General features: G+C 40.6%; 2 protein-coding genes across 5 annotated transcripts in view; both read right to left on the bottom strand.

Moving 5' to 3' along the window:
- UBE2K (ubiquitin conjugating enzyme E2 K) overlaps positions 1 to 1,028 on the bottom strand; it is a 104,970-nt gene extending 103,942 nt beyond the window's left edge. For all 4 annotated transcript variants that reach the window (XR_013827911.1, XR_013827912.1, XR_013827913.1 and 1 more), the window contains exon 1: positions 841 to 1,028. Coding sequence is in view for 1 of the 4 variants with exons in the window: in XM_079919123.1 (XP_079775249.1) it covers positions 841 to 903 (63 nt within the window). In the remaining 3 variants the exon portion in view is untranslated. The remainder of the gene's footprint in view (positions 1 to 840) is intronic.
- The window catches only part of LOC307185216 (SCAN domain-containing protein 3-like), a 546,171-nt gene that overhangs the window by 211,581 nt on the left and 321,412 nt on the right, over positions 1 to 13,178 (bottom strand). The gene's annotated exons all lie outside the window — the stretch shown is intronic.

Raw genomic sequence — 13,178 nt, 5'->3', positions numbered from 1 at the left:
CTCTGTAACTTGTAGACAGTATTTTGAAATAAGCTTCTCGTACACTCCATTATTTTATCCTAATCCTAGCTAAAAATATTTAAATGCCTTTAATACACCAAACAACTTGCCTTTACCCAGTCAAAAAGCTTTAGATGTCAATCGAAAAGAGGCCTAGATGTCGGGGTAAGTAGAAATGAGATAACGGTCTAATATGGAATTAATTTCCTATCTCAGGTGAAAATTCCCTTATCCCCCCACCCCCACTCAAAGAAGACAGCACCCCATTATGCCTTCTCTTCTCTCCCAATACCGAACTGAGAGGGAGTAACTCTGAACGTCCTTCTTTCATCAATACCTAAGGACTCGCATCGCTCCTTCCTTAAGGAAAGGACCGTGCCGGCCAGACCAGTTATAACCCAGAATACCCTTAAAAAGAGTGGGCCTTTGGGCAGCGCGGCTCTCCGGATCCAGTTACCACCTTTCCCCTTCCCCCAACCCACTTCCCGGGCTTTCTCAGGCTCGGCCTGCTCCCTCCCCACCCTACAGCCACACTTCCAGCTGTTGCCACTGCCTTGGGGCTCTCTCTAGAGCTCACACCCCGCCGATAAGCGCCCCTCCTCCATCCGCCCCCCTAGCCGTATTCCTCCCCAAACCACCCGCCCGCGAGACCGTCCATCCCAGGGCCCTGGGAGGGGAGGGGAAAACGGCGGAAGGAGGGGGGGACTGCTGCTTCCCCACAAGCAGAAGGGTGGCAGCAAAGCAGGCCACCCGGGGGTTACCAGGGATATTGGGGTCGCCACTGGAAGGGCCCTCCCGCCCTGGGCTGAGGTGGGGGACGTCCGGGAGTTCATTTCTGACCTCCTCGCTCTTCAGCACCTCCTTGAACTCCCGCTTGATTCGCTGCACCGCGATGTTGGCCATGTCTCCGCCCGCAGCTGATTCGTACCCGCCTCCTCCGCCACCGTTACGACCACCGCCACCGCCGCCACCTCTTCCTCCACCGCCTCCTCCCTCTGCGAGTCACACCGGTGCACACGAACGCGGCCAACGCCACCCCTGCCGCCGCGCTCTCCTGAGCGTGGAATCACCTCCGCGCCCGGCCACCAAAATGGCGCCGGGTCCGCGCATGCGCACGACGCTGACCCGGCCGGGCGGCGCAGCCGCTGCCGTCGTAGCCCCTTACGCCACAGTCGCGAACCCGCGCCGCGCTGCGCCGCGCCTCGCGTCTCTGCCCGAGCTGCCGCCGCGTGGCTCCGCCCTGCCGGCGTTTGGGGCCGGGAGGGTGCGGCTTCTGCGCCGGCCGGCGCTACCCAGGCCTCCCTGGTCTTCTCCGGCGCCTCCTTCTCCGTACGAACCAATGTGATATGGTCGAGGCTTCCAGAATTTAGCCTCTAACCGAAGGTTCGAATCCAACCTGACCGCTTCACGCGGCCCCACTCGGCTCAGAGCGCCGCCCTGACTCAGCCAGACCCAGAACCCACGGGATTAATGTAGTCGTGTGTGTCTAGTGTCTGAAAACACTGTCCCGGAACTCAGTCCGGCCCATTTTCTATTGGTAAAGAAAATCTACTGCGGTTCGTTTTTGTTCTGAAGCCGTTATAATACTGTTACTACAATCATCCCAGGATCTTTCCAGGTATAACAAATCATTAAATTAAGTATGGTCATTGTTGGGTCTCAGTTGTATCTAAGACCGCTTACTCCACAGAGATGCCTGAGAGTTCAGAAGCCGGATGTTGATCTTTGACCTACTTAGATAATTGATGTCAAGCCGTGGAACTAAAACCATAGTTTTTAAACTTGAATGTACATCAGAATCCCTGGAGAGCTTGTTTAAAAACAAAAAAAAAAGATTGCTGGAGTGTAGTGTGGGCCTAATAATTTGCATTTTTAACAAGTTCCCAGGTGCTTCTGCTCCTGCTGCTGGTTCAGGGACCACACTATGAGAACCACTGAACTAAGCCCTGTAAAAATAGTTTATAAAGTGAACAATGGAGAAATAGTTGCTTCTTGGGGACGAAGGGCAGTTTCTGTAAGCCTAGGGTCTACAACAGTGTCTGGAGCTAGTAGGCAGTCAATAAATATTGAATGAATAAATGAGTAAAGATAAGAGTAAAATGTTTTAAGTGGAAAGTAAATTTGAAAGTGGTTGCTAGGGCTTCCAGTAACTAATATGGTTTTGATGCTGAGGGATGCTTTGAATAGAGAACATTTTGTAATAAGTAATAACGTTTATTTAGAAGTTTGTATTTCTTGCATTTCTTTCACCTAACCAATCAGTAAAGTGTCCTATTAGAAGAATATCATAAATACACCGTCTTAGCAAAAATTACCAAAATTGTGGCAGTAGAAAAGAAAATAGCCACTGGGGGTGAATCATTCAGTGGAGGCACATGGCAAAAAAGAATTTATTGAACTCCTGCCGCGGGAACCAAGAGAGGATTTTAAATTCCAGCTCTCCTCCATACCAGCTCTCTCGGCCAAACTTGGTTTCCTCTTCTGCAAAATAAGGAAGCTGGATGAGATGATCTCTTTCAAGTTTTAAGAGTTTAGAAATCTAAAACATCTCGAAACATTCCCGTAAATGGACTAATTAACTATAAAACCCTTCCAGCAGAGCCCCCTAGTGGTCCTAACAGGAACCGACTATACATGTGGGTCATGGCCCAATAAATTATTGGTATAATGTATAAATCATGCAATGCTATGTGAATTTGTGCTAGTACATTAAAAATAGTAATTTCGAAGTGTGCAAAAATTTTTTGAATACTTTACATTTATCACCTTCATTCAGTCCCCAATATTAATCTTGGAACTTCAAAGAAATTTACAACACTCAAATCACTGGGAGACTAATTAGAAGGGTATGCTAATTTCTTTGAGGAAGAGAGGTTTGGTAATTTTTAAATGCACATAATCATTGGTCCTGAAATTCCACTTTCAGTCCATTTTTACAGTCCTTCCAGAGAATGAGGCAACTGCATATAAACTGACCTGAGACGATCCTCAAAATACATTCTAAGGGAAAAAGAGCATTATGCTAAAAGCAATGTGGTATCCTGGATTGGACCCTAGAACCACAAGGACATAATTAGTGAAATCTGAATAAATTCTGTAATTTAGTTAGTAGTATTGTAGCAATGTTAATTTCCTAGTTTTGACATGGTACTATGATTGTGTAAGATTCTAACAGTAGTAGAAGTGAGTAGAGTATACAAGATTCTCTAAAATTTTCTGTAAATACAAAATTATTCCAAAAGAAAAATTTTATTTAAAAAAACCACTATTCAGTCCAGATTGTGTGTAGTATACCACAAAGTATGTGATGGAAGAAAGGAATATGCTTGTGAATCCATAAAATATCACTGGAAAAATACATCAGAAACTGACAGCATCATTGTAAAACAACTATACCCCAATGAAAATAAATAAATAAATAAAATAAAAATGTACAGAACATTAAAAAGAAAAAAAGAGAAACTGACAGCAGTGGTTATCTCTGAGAAAACAGCTTAAGTTCCTTGGGGAAGGCAAAGTGGGAGACTTTTCATCATGTATCCCATTGTAAATTTTACCTGTTCAAAACTAATTTTTAAAAAATGAGTTTCCAGTAATGCAGATTATAAGCTCTTCACTATTATGATCTAGTTCTGATTGCTTACTTCATTACATAATAAATTAAACAAATAATTATTGAATGCCTACTATGTGCCAGGCATAATCTAAGCCCTGGAGGCATACTAGTGAACAAGACCAAAAAAACCCTCGAATCGTAAAAGGATTTGCATTCTAGCAAGGATAAGGAAAAATTCATCTCAAAGTATAGTCTGAAGGCACCTGGGGGGCCCCTGAGATGTCTTCAGGAGTCAATGTGCAATGCCCAAACTATTATCATAATAAAACTAAGATATTATTTGCCTTTTTACTGTGTTGACATATGCACTGATGATGTAGAAGCAGTAGTGTGCAAAAAATTACTAGTAATAATTTTACTAATGCTATACACTCACTATTTGAAAATGCCAGTTTCACTTTAGAATGTCTTCAGTGAAGCAATAGAATTTTTTAAATTTATTTATTTTATTTTATTTTATTTTTTGACTGCGTTGGGTCTTCATTGCTGCGCGCGGGCTTTCTCTAGTTGTGGTGAGCGGGGACTACCCTTCATTGCGGTGCGTGGGCTTCTCATTGCAGTGGCTTCTCAGAGCACGGGCTCTAGGCACGCGGCCTTCATTAGTTGTGGCGCATAGGCTCAGGCTCTAGAGCGCAGGCTCAGTAGTCTTGGCGCACTGGCATAGTTGCTCTGCCGCATGTGGGATCTTCCCAGTCCAGGGCTCGAACCCATGTCCCCTGCATTGGCAGGCGGATTCTTAACCACTGCACCACCAGGGATGCCCCAGAAATTATTTTATTAAACTTCAACTTTAAAGTACATGTCAATATTCTATATGATACATGGGAAAGGTACATAAAGGACTTCTGCATACCAAAGTTCATAGTAAAGCACTTGTGCAAATGGTTGCGTTGCAAGCTGAACTTAGCCACTTTTTTCATGGAACACCATTTTTACTTAAAATAATGATTGAGACAAACTATGTTTATTAAGAGTTGGGTATTTGGCAGGCGTTTTATCAAAAATGAACAAGGTAAGCCTATCACGTCAAGGAAAACAACTGGCAGAATTTGTTGAAATGATAAAATTCAAGCTTTCAACTGAAAATTAGAGGGTTTTTTTTTTAACCCATAAGAAAACTTTTTAATATGCGTCTTATTTTTTAACAAATTATATACAGGAAGTTCTACACATATAATGTATGTACATTATAAACCACACAGATATTTTTTAAATGATACAAAGGCAAATAGGTTCTAATATTTTCTTTTCCTAACTCCTAAGGCTTAGAAAATTAGAGTTTTAGAAAACATATCTGCCACTGTGACTTGACAGCTTCCCAATATGCTTAAAGACCTTTCTGATTAAGTTGGGTGATATTAATAAATGTGATTGCTAGAAATTATGCAATGAAGTATGTCAACGTTTGGAAGCTCTGCATAAGTTAGTGAGGCAATAGTTTCCAAATGACCAATGCATGATGTCACAAAATCATGCATGGGTAAAACATCCATTCAAGGATCAAGACAGACCAATGGATTTTAATGTAACAATACAAAAAGTTCATTCATAACATTTCAGATTCCATATTGTACCTAACCTTTGAGAAACTACCATTTGCCTAGATTTAGTTATCTGAAAAAAGTTATTAAAATATTCTTTCCCTTTCCAACTACGTATCTGCGTGAGGCTGGATTTTCTTCATGTACTTCAACCAAAACAACATGTGCAACGTATTGAATGCAAAGACATACATGAAAATCCAGCTGTGTTCTATTAAGCCAGGCATTAAAGAGATTTTGTTTGGGAAATATAGTTATTTTTCACTGAAGTTATACTATTTATATAAGCATGTATGGATTTTATTATAGTTATTAATAAATGTTTCAATAACTTCTCAGTTTTAATTTCTAACACAATGTTGTTTAACCCACATAAACAAATGCTTTTTGGAATCCTCAATATTTTTGAAGAGTGTAAAGGAGAACATCTGAGTATACCGTGCTGCTTAAGCATGAGATTTAGATCTAAAAAGTTTCCCAATTTCAGAATATATAATATATGTAAACATTATTTATGTGAACGTTGTGAAATTGGCTTTAGATGGATGGAGGAAAGTTCATCTGGTAACTCTTCTGATGTCTCTAACAGAACAATGTGTTTTGATGTGTTGAAGCACATAAAAAGAAATGTGACAAGGGATAATTGTGCTTAGCTGACCCCTGATAATACTCGCCTACATTGGAACTGTTCAAGTCTTCCTTTTTGTAGCTTCTGATAGTTACTATTACTGCTCTACAGATTCAAATTTCCTGTTCTAAATGCAGAGCAATATTTTTTTTTTCCTACAGCCCTTTCCTGACCTTGTGTTTTGCCAGCTTTTTGAGACTTTTTTCTTGCGTCTCTTACCAATGCCTATTCTATCCAAGTCTGTCATTTAACTCTCTTTTTGAAACACTCAGTCATAACTCTAAAGTCATTTTGCATTTTTTCTCCTCTTTCACTGAGTCCTTATGGTTCCCATCTTGTTAGCTCCTCTCCTTGTTACCCACCCCAGCTGGGGTGAGGAGCTCTAGCAGCAAGAGTAGAAAGCAGCATTTAGATCTGCAGTCAAACTGCATATTGATTGTAATGCACACTGTATTATCCCAAATATAGAGAATAGATCAGAAACCCCACCATTGTGGCTTTCAGAATATCTGCAGCATGGAGTAGAAAGCTTGTTTCAGTAGCACAGAATATGCTTCCTTGCCTTAAATTACTTATTGTTCCTGTCATGCACAGAAGTTCGTTAGGTGGGAGGTTTTTTAGGAAAGGACCTCATAATTCCACTCTGTCCAAGGAATATGCAGCTACAACTGGGACATGGCTATAGGACCTTCATACTCCACAGTCAATACACCAGCCACCGTTCTGGTAGACTGCCCTCTGCTGATCATCCCATTTGTTTTTGCTGAGTTCATGAATTCCTTTCTGTCCGCTAAACCAGAGGCCTCTCTTTTAGAGCCTAGAATCACTGGAGCCCCAATGCAAAACTCCCAATCCTCCAGAAGCTACTCTTCAAAATCCTCTTCCTCTGTTTGTCTCAAAGGCCATGAACTAGTCAACATGGGACTTCCTGCTAATTAAAATCCACAACTAGCTTCTACCTACTCAGCCCCTCAATTATGTCAATTATTTTTTTTTAATATTTATTTATTTGGTTGCGCTAGGTCTTAGTTGCGGCACTCTGGTTCCTCGTTGCCACATGCGGGATCTGGTTCCCTGACCAGGGATCAAACCTGGACCCCCTGCATTGAGAGCATGGAGTCTTAACCACTGGACCACCAGGGAAGTCCCACTTATGTCAATCATTTATCTTTCATTTAGAATACAGATTTTCACAAATCATATAAGCCTCATCAAATTGGCCAGATATTCTTTGTTTGCTCCTCCAAATCCACTCTCCAATGTTTTCTACTTTGTGTGCCTAGATGCTGGAAGTATGGGCTACCAAGTAGCTGTTACATGTAGAAAGCTTTCTTACCATCTGGATTCCAGTTGAGCATGGCCAGTGGAAGGCTCTGGCAGGAGATGAAGCCAAGGGTTAACAATGCTACCTTTCCCTACCAAAGCCCGCAGTTCTGATAGCTCTTTCCTTCAACTGCAGCTACAGCTACTGCTATAGCTCTTTCAAGATCCCAGTAATCATGCTCCCCTATCCTTTCAAGCCTGGAGGTGCCAAGAGCTCCCTGCTGTTGTTAGCCTTTGCCAGCTTCCTTTAACTTTTGTAAACAGTCTCTTTTTTTTTTTTTTTTTCTTTTGCAGTACGCGGGCCTCTCACTGTTGTGCCCTCTCCCGTTGCGGAGCACAGGCTCCAGACGCACAGGCTCAGCGGCCATGGCTCACGGGCCCAGCCGTTCTGAGGCATGTGGGATCTTCCCGGACCGGGGCACGAACCCGTGTCCCCTGCATCGGCAGGCAGACTCTCAACCACTGCGCCACCACGGAAGCCCCATGTAAACAGTCTCTTAACAAACCCTTCTCAATATCCACCGGCTTCCAGCCAGGATCCTGTCTGATACACCAAGGTAAAACCGTAAGTTCTTACTCTCCTGGATGTTGTTATTATTGAGAAAAATTGCCTGTTGATCTCTCCTGCTCTACAGCCTCTACATCAGGATTACTTAGAGGAGCTCAGAGTTATAGCTTTCCCCACTAAGGTGAAACTCTGAAGGGCCAACTGAGGTATTACCCTAAGAACAATAGATAAATATCTTTCCCTTTATTGGTGCTCCCTGTAGTGGCGATTCACACCGACTTCCACCTCTTTATAGCTGGGCATTTCAACTGTATGATCCTAGGGAGTGACTCCTTTCCAGGGTGAACAATCCAGCTTTATCTCTTTCCCTAGAGGCTTAGGGAAGCATATACAAAAGAATTCCCCCATACCCTCTGAAGTTAGCAAGCACCATGACTCAGACACTCTCGGGAGACCCTACAGTAACATAATGAAAATCATAATTGAAAGCAGCAGGAGACATATTTATCATATAAATATCTCAGCAAAAGCACTGTGCTCAGCATTTTTTTTAATTTTAAATTTTATTTTATTTATTTTTTTATACAGCAGGTTCTTATTAGTCATCAATTTTATACACATCAGTGTATACATGTCAATCCCAATTGCCCAATTCATCACACCACCATCCCCACCCCCCAGCAGCTTTCCCCCCTTGGTGTCCATACGTTTGTTCTCTACATCTGTGTCTCAACTTCTGCCCTGCAAACCGGTTCATCTGTACTGTTTTTCTGGGTTCCACATACATGCGTTAATATACGATATTTGTTTTTCTCTTTCTGACTTACTTCACTCTGTATGACAGTCTCTAGATCCACCCATGTCTCAACAAATGACCCAATTTCGTTCCTTTTTATGACTGAGTAATATTCCATTGTATATATGTACCACATCTTCCTTATTCATTCGTCTGTCAATGGGCATTTAGGTTGCTTCCATGACCTGGCTATTGTAAATAGTGCTGCAATGAACATTGGGGTGTATGCGTCATTTTGAATTATGGTTGTCCTAGGGTATATGCCCAGTAGTGGGATTGCTGGATCATATAGTAATCCTATTTTTAGTTTTTTAAGGAACCTCCATACTGTTCTCCATAGTGGCTGTATCAATTTACATTCCCACGAACAGTGCAAGAGGGTTCCCTTTTCTCCACACCCTCTCCAGCATTTGTTGTTTGTAAATTTTCTGATGATGCCCGTTCTAACTGGTGTGAGGTGATACCTCATTGTAGTTTTGATTTGCATTTCTCTAATAATTAGTGATGTTGAGTGGCTTTTCATGTGCTTCTTGGCCATCTGTAGGTCTTCTTTGGAGAAATGTCTATTTAGGTCTTCTGCCCATTTTTGGATTGGGTTGTTTGTTTCTTTAATATTGAGGTGCATGAGCTGTTTATATATTTTGGAGATTAATCCTTTGTCCGTTGATTCGTTTGCAAATATTTTCCCCCATTCTGAGGGTTGTCTTTTGGTCTTGTTTATGGTTTCCTTTGCTGTGCAAAAGCTTTGGAGTTTCATTAGGTCCCATTTGTATATTTTTGTTTTTATTTCCATTACTCTAGGAGGTGGATCAAAAAAGATCTTACTGTGATTTATGTCAAAGAGTGTTCTTCCTTTGTTTTCCTCTAAGAGTTTTATAGTGTCCGGTCTTACATTGAGGTCTTGAATCCATTTTTAGTTTATTTTTGTGTATGGTGTTAGGGAGTGTTCTAATTTCATTCTTTCACATGTAGCTTTCACATGTAGGTCCAGTTTTCCCAGCACCACTTATTGAAGAGACTGTCTTTTCTCCATTGTATATCCTTGCCTCCTTTGTCATAGATTAGTTGACCATAGGTGCGTGGGTTTATCTCTGGGCTTTCTATCTTGTTCCATTGATCTTTGTTGCTGTTTTTGTGCCAGTACCATATTGTCTTGATTACTATAGCTTTGTAGTGTAGTCTGAAGTCAGGGGGTCTGATTCCTCCCGCTCCGTTTTTTTCCCTCAAGACTTCTTGGGCTATTCGGGGTATTCTGTGTCTCCATACAAATTTTAAGATTTTTTGTTCTAGTTCTGTAAAAAATGCCATTGGTAATTTGATAGGGATTGCATTGAACCTGTAGATTGCTTTGGGTAGTATAGTCATTTTCACAATATTAATCCTTCCAATCCAAGAACATGGTATATCTCTCCATCTGTTGGTATCATCTTTAATTTCTTTCATCAGTGTCTTATAGTTTTCTGCATACAGGTCTTTTGTCTCCCTAGGTAGGTTTATTGCTAGGTATTTTATTCTTTTTGTTGCAGTGGTAAATGGAAGTGTTTCCTTAATTTCTCTTTCAGATTTTTCATCATTAGTGTATAGGAATGCACGTGATTTCTGTGCATTAATTTTGTATCCTGCAACTTTACCAGATTCATTGATTAGCTCTAGTAGTTTTCTGGTGGCATCTTTAGGATTCTCTATGTATAGTATCATGTCATCTGCAAACAGTGACAGTTTTACTTCTTCTTTTCCAATTTGTATTCCTTTTATTTCTTTTTCTTCTCTGATTGCCGTGGCTAGGACTTCCAAAACTATGTTGAATAATAGTGGTGTGAATGGACCTCCTTGTCTCATTCCTGAGCTTAGAGGAAATGCTTTCACTTTTTCACCATTGAGAATGATGTTGCTGTGGGTTTGTCATATATGGCCTTTATTATGTTGAGGTAGGTTCCCTCTATGCCCACTTTCTGGAGAGTTGTTTTTAATCATAAATGGGTGTTGAATTTTGTCAAAAGCTTTTTCTGCATCTATTGAGATGATCATATGGTATTTCTTCTTCAGTTTGTTAATATGGTGTATCACATTGATTGATTTGCGTATATTGAAGAATCCTTGCATCCCTGGGATAAATCCCACTTGATTATGGTGTGTGATCCTTTTAATGTGTTGTTGGATTCTGTTTGCTAGTATTTTGTGATTTTTGCATCTGTATTCATCAGTGCTATTGCTCTATAATTTTCTTTTTTTGTAGTATCCTTGTCTGGTTTTGGTATCAGGGTGATGGTGGCCTCATAGAATTAGTTTGGGAATGTTCCTTCCTCTGCAATGTTTTGGAAGAGTTTGAGAAGGATGGGTGTTGACTCTGCTCTAAATGTTTGATAGAATTCACGTGTGAAGCCATCTGGTCCTGGACTTTTGTTTGTTGGAAGATTTTTAATCACAATTTCAGTTTCATTACTTGTGATTGTTTTGTTCATATTTTCTATTTCTTCCTGGTTCAGTCTTGGAAGATGATACCTTTCTAAGAATTTGTCCATTTCTTCCAGGTTGTCACTTTATTGGCATAGAGTTTCTTGTAGTAGTCTTTTAGGATGCTTTGTATTTCTGCTGTGTCTGTTGTAACTTCTCCTTTGTCATTTCTAATTTTATTGATTTGAGTCCTCTCCTTCTTTTTCTTGATGAGTCTGGCTAAAGGTTTAGCAATTTTGTTTATCTTCTCAAAGAAACAGCTTTTAGTTTTATTGATCTTTGCTACTGTTTTCTTTGTTTCTATTTCATTTATTTCTGCTCTGATCTTTATGATTTCTTTCCTTCTGCTAAGTTTGGGTTTTGTTTGTTCTTCTTTCTCTAGTTCCTTTAGGTGTAAGGTTAGATTGTTTATTTGAGATTTTTCCTGTTTCTTGAGGTAGGCTTGTATAGCTATAAACTTCCCTCTTAAAACTGCTTTTTGCTGCATCCCGTAGGTTTTGGATCATCGTGTTTTCATTGTCATTTGTCTCTAGGTATGTTTTGATTTCCTCTTTGATTTCTTCAGTGATCTCTTGGTTATTTAGTAACGTATTGTTTAGCCTCCATGTGTTTGTGGGGTTTTTTATGTTTTTTTCCCTGTAATTCATTTCTAATCTCATAGCACTGTGGTCAGAAAAGATGCTTGATATGATTTCAATTTTCTTAAATTTACTGAGGCTTGATTTGTGACCCAAGATGTGATGTATGCTGGAGAGTGTTCCGTACGCACTTGAGAGGAAAGTGTAATCTGCTGGTTTTGGATGGAATGTCCTATAAATATCAATTAAATCTATCTGGTCTGTTGTGTCGCTTAAAGCTTTTGTTTCCGTATTAATTTTCTGTTTGGATGATCTGTCCATTGGTGTAAGTGAGGTGTTAAAGTCCCCCACTATTATTGTGTTACTGTCGATTTCCTCTTTTGTAGCTGTTAGCAGTTGCCTTACGTATTGAGGTGCTCCTATGTTGGGTGCATATATATTTATAATTGTTACATCTTCTTGGATTGATCCCTTGATCATTATGTAGTGTCCTTCCTTGTCTCTTGTAACATTCTTTATTTTACCTGTTTTTTTTTTTCTTTTTTTGCGGTACGTGGGCCTCTCACTATTGTGGCCTCTCCCGTTGCAGAGCACAGGCTCCGGACACACAGGGTCAGCGGCCATGGCTCACGGGCCCAGCCGCTCCGCGGCATGTGGGATTTTCCCAGACCAGGGCACGAACCCATGTCCCCTGCATTGGCAGGTGGACCCTCAACCACTGTGCCACCAGGGAAGCCCACATTCTTTATTTTAAAGTCTATTTTATCTGATATGAGTATTGCTACTCCAGTTTTCTTTTGATTTCCATTTGCATGAAATATCTCTTTCCATCCCCTCACTTTCAGTCTGTATGTGTCCCTAGGTCTGAAGTGGGTCTCTTGTAAACAGCATATATATGGGTCTTGTTTTTCTATCCATTAATGAAGCCTGTGTCTTTTGGTTGGAGCATTTAATCCATTCACGTTTAAGCTAATTATCGATATGTATGTTCCTATGACCATTTTCTTAATTGTTTTGGGTTTGTTTTTGTAGGTCCTTTTCTTCTTTTGTGTTTCCCACTTAGAGAAGTTCCTTTAGCATTTGTTGTAGAGCTGGTTTGGTGGTGCTGAATTCTCTTAGCTTTTGCTTGTGTGTAAAGCTTTTGATTTCTCCGTCGAATCTGAATGAGATCCTTGCTGGGTAGAGTAATCTTGGTTGTAGTTCTTCCCTTTCATCACTTTAAGTATATCATGCCACTCCCTTCTGGCTTGTATTGTTTCTGCTGAGAAATCTGCTGTTAACCTTATGGGAGTTCCCTTGTATGTTATTTGTTGTTTTTCCCTTGCTGCTTTCAATAATTTTTCTTTGTCTTTAATTTTTGCCAATTTGATTACTATGTGTCTCGGCATGTTTCTCCTTGGGTTTATCCTGTGTGGTACTCACTGCGCTTCCTGGACTTGGGTGGCTATTTCCTTTCCCATGTTAGGGAAGTTTTCGACTATAATCTTTTCAAATATTTTCTCTGGTCCTTTCTCTCTCTCTTCTCCTTCTGGGACCCCTAAAATGCGAATATTGTTGCGTTTAATGTTGTCGCAGAGGTCTCTTAGGCTGTCTTCATTTCTTTTCATTCTTTTTTCTTTATTCTGTTCCACAGCAGTGAATTCCACCATTCTGTCTTCCATGTCACTTATCCGTTCTTCTGCCTCAGTTACTCTGCTATTGATTCCTTCTAGTGTAGTTTTCATTTCAGTTATT

Source organism: Stenella coeruleoalba (assembly GCF_951394435.1).
Source record: "Stenella coeruleoalba genome assembly, chromosome: 4".
Lineage (NCBI taxonomy): Eukaryota > Metazoa > Chordata > Mammalia > Artiodactyla > Delphinidae > Stenella > Stenella coeruleoalba.
This window is presented reverse-complemented; position numbering and strand designations above follow the sequence as displayed.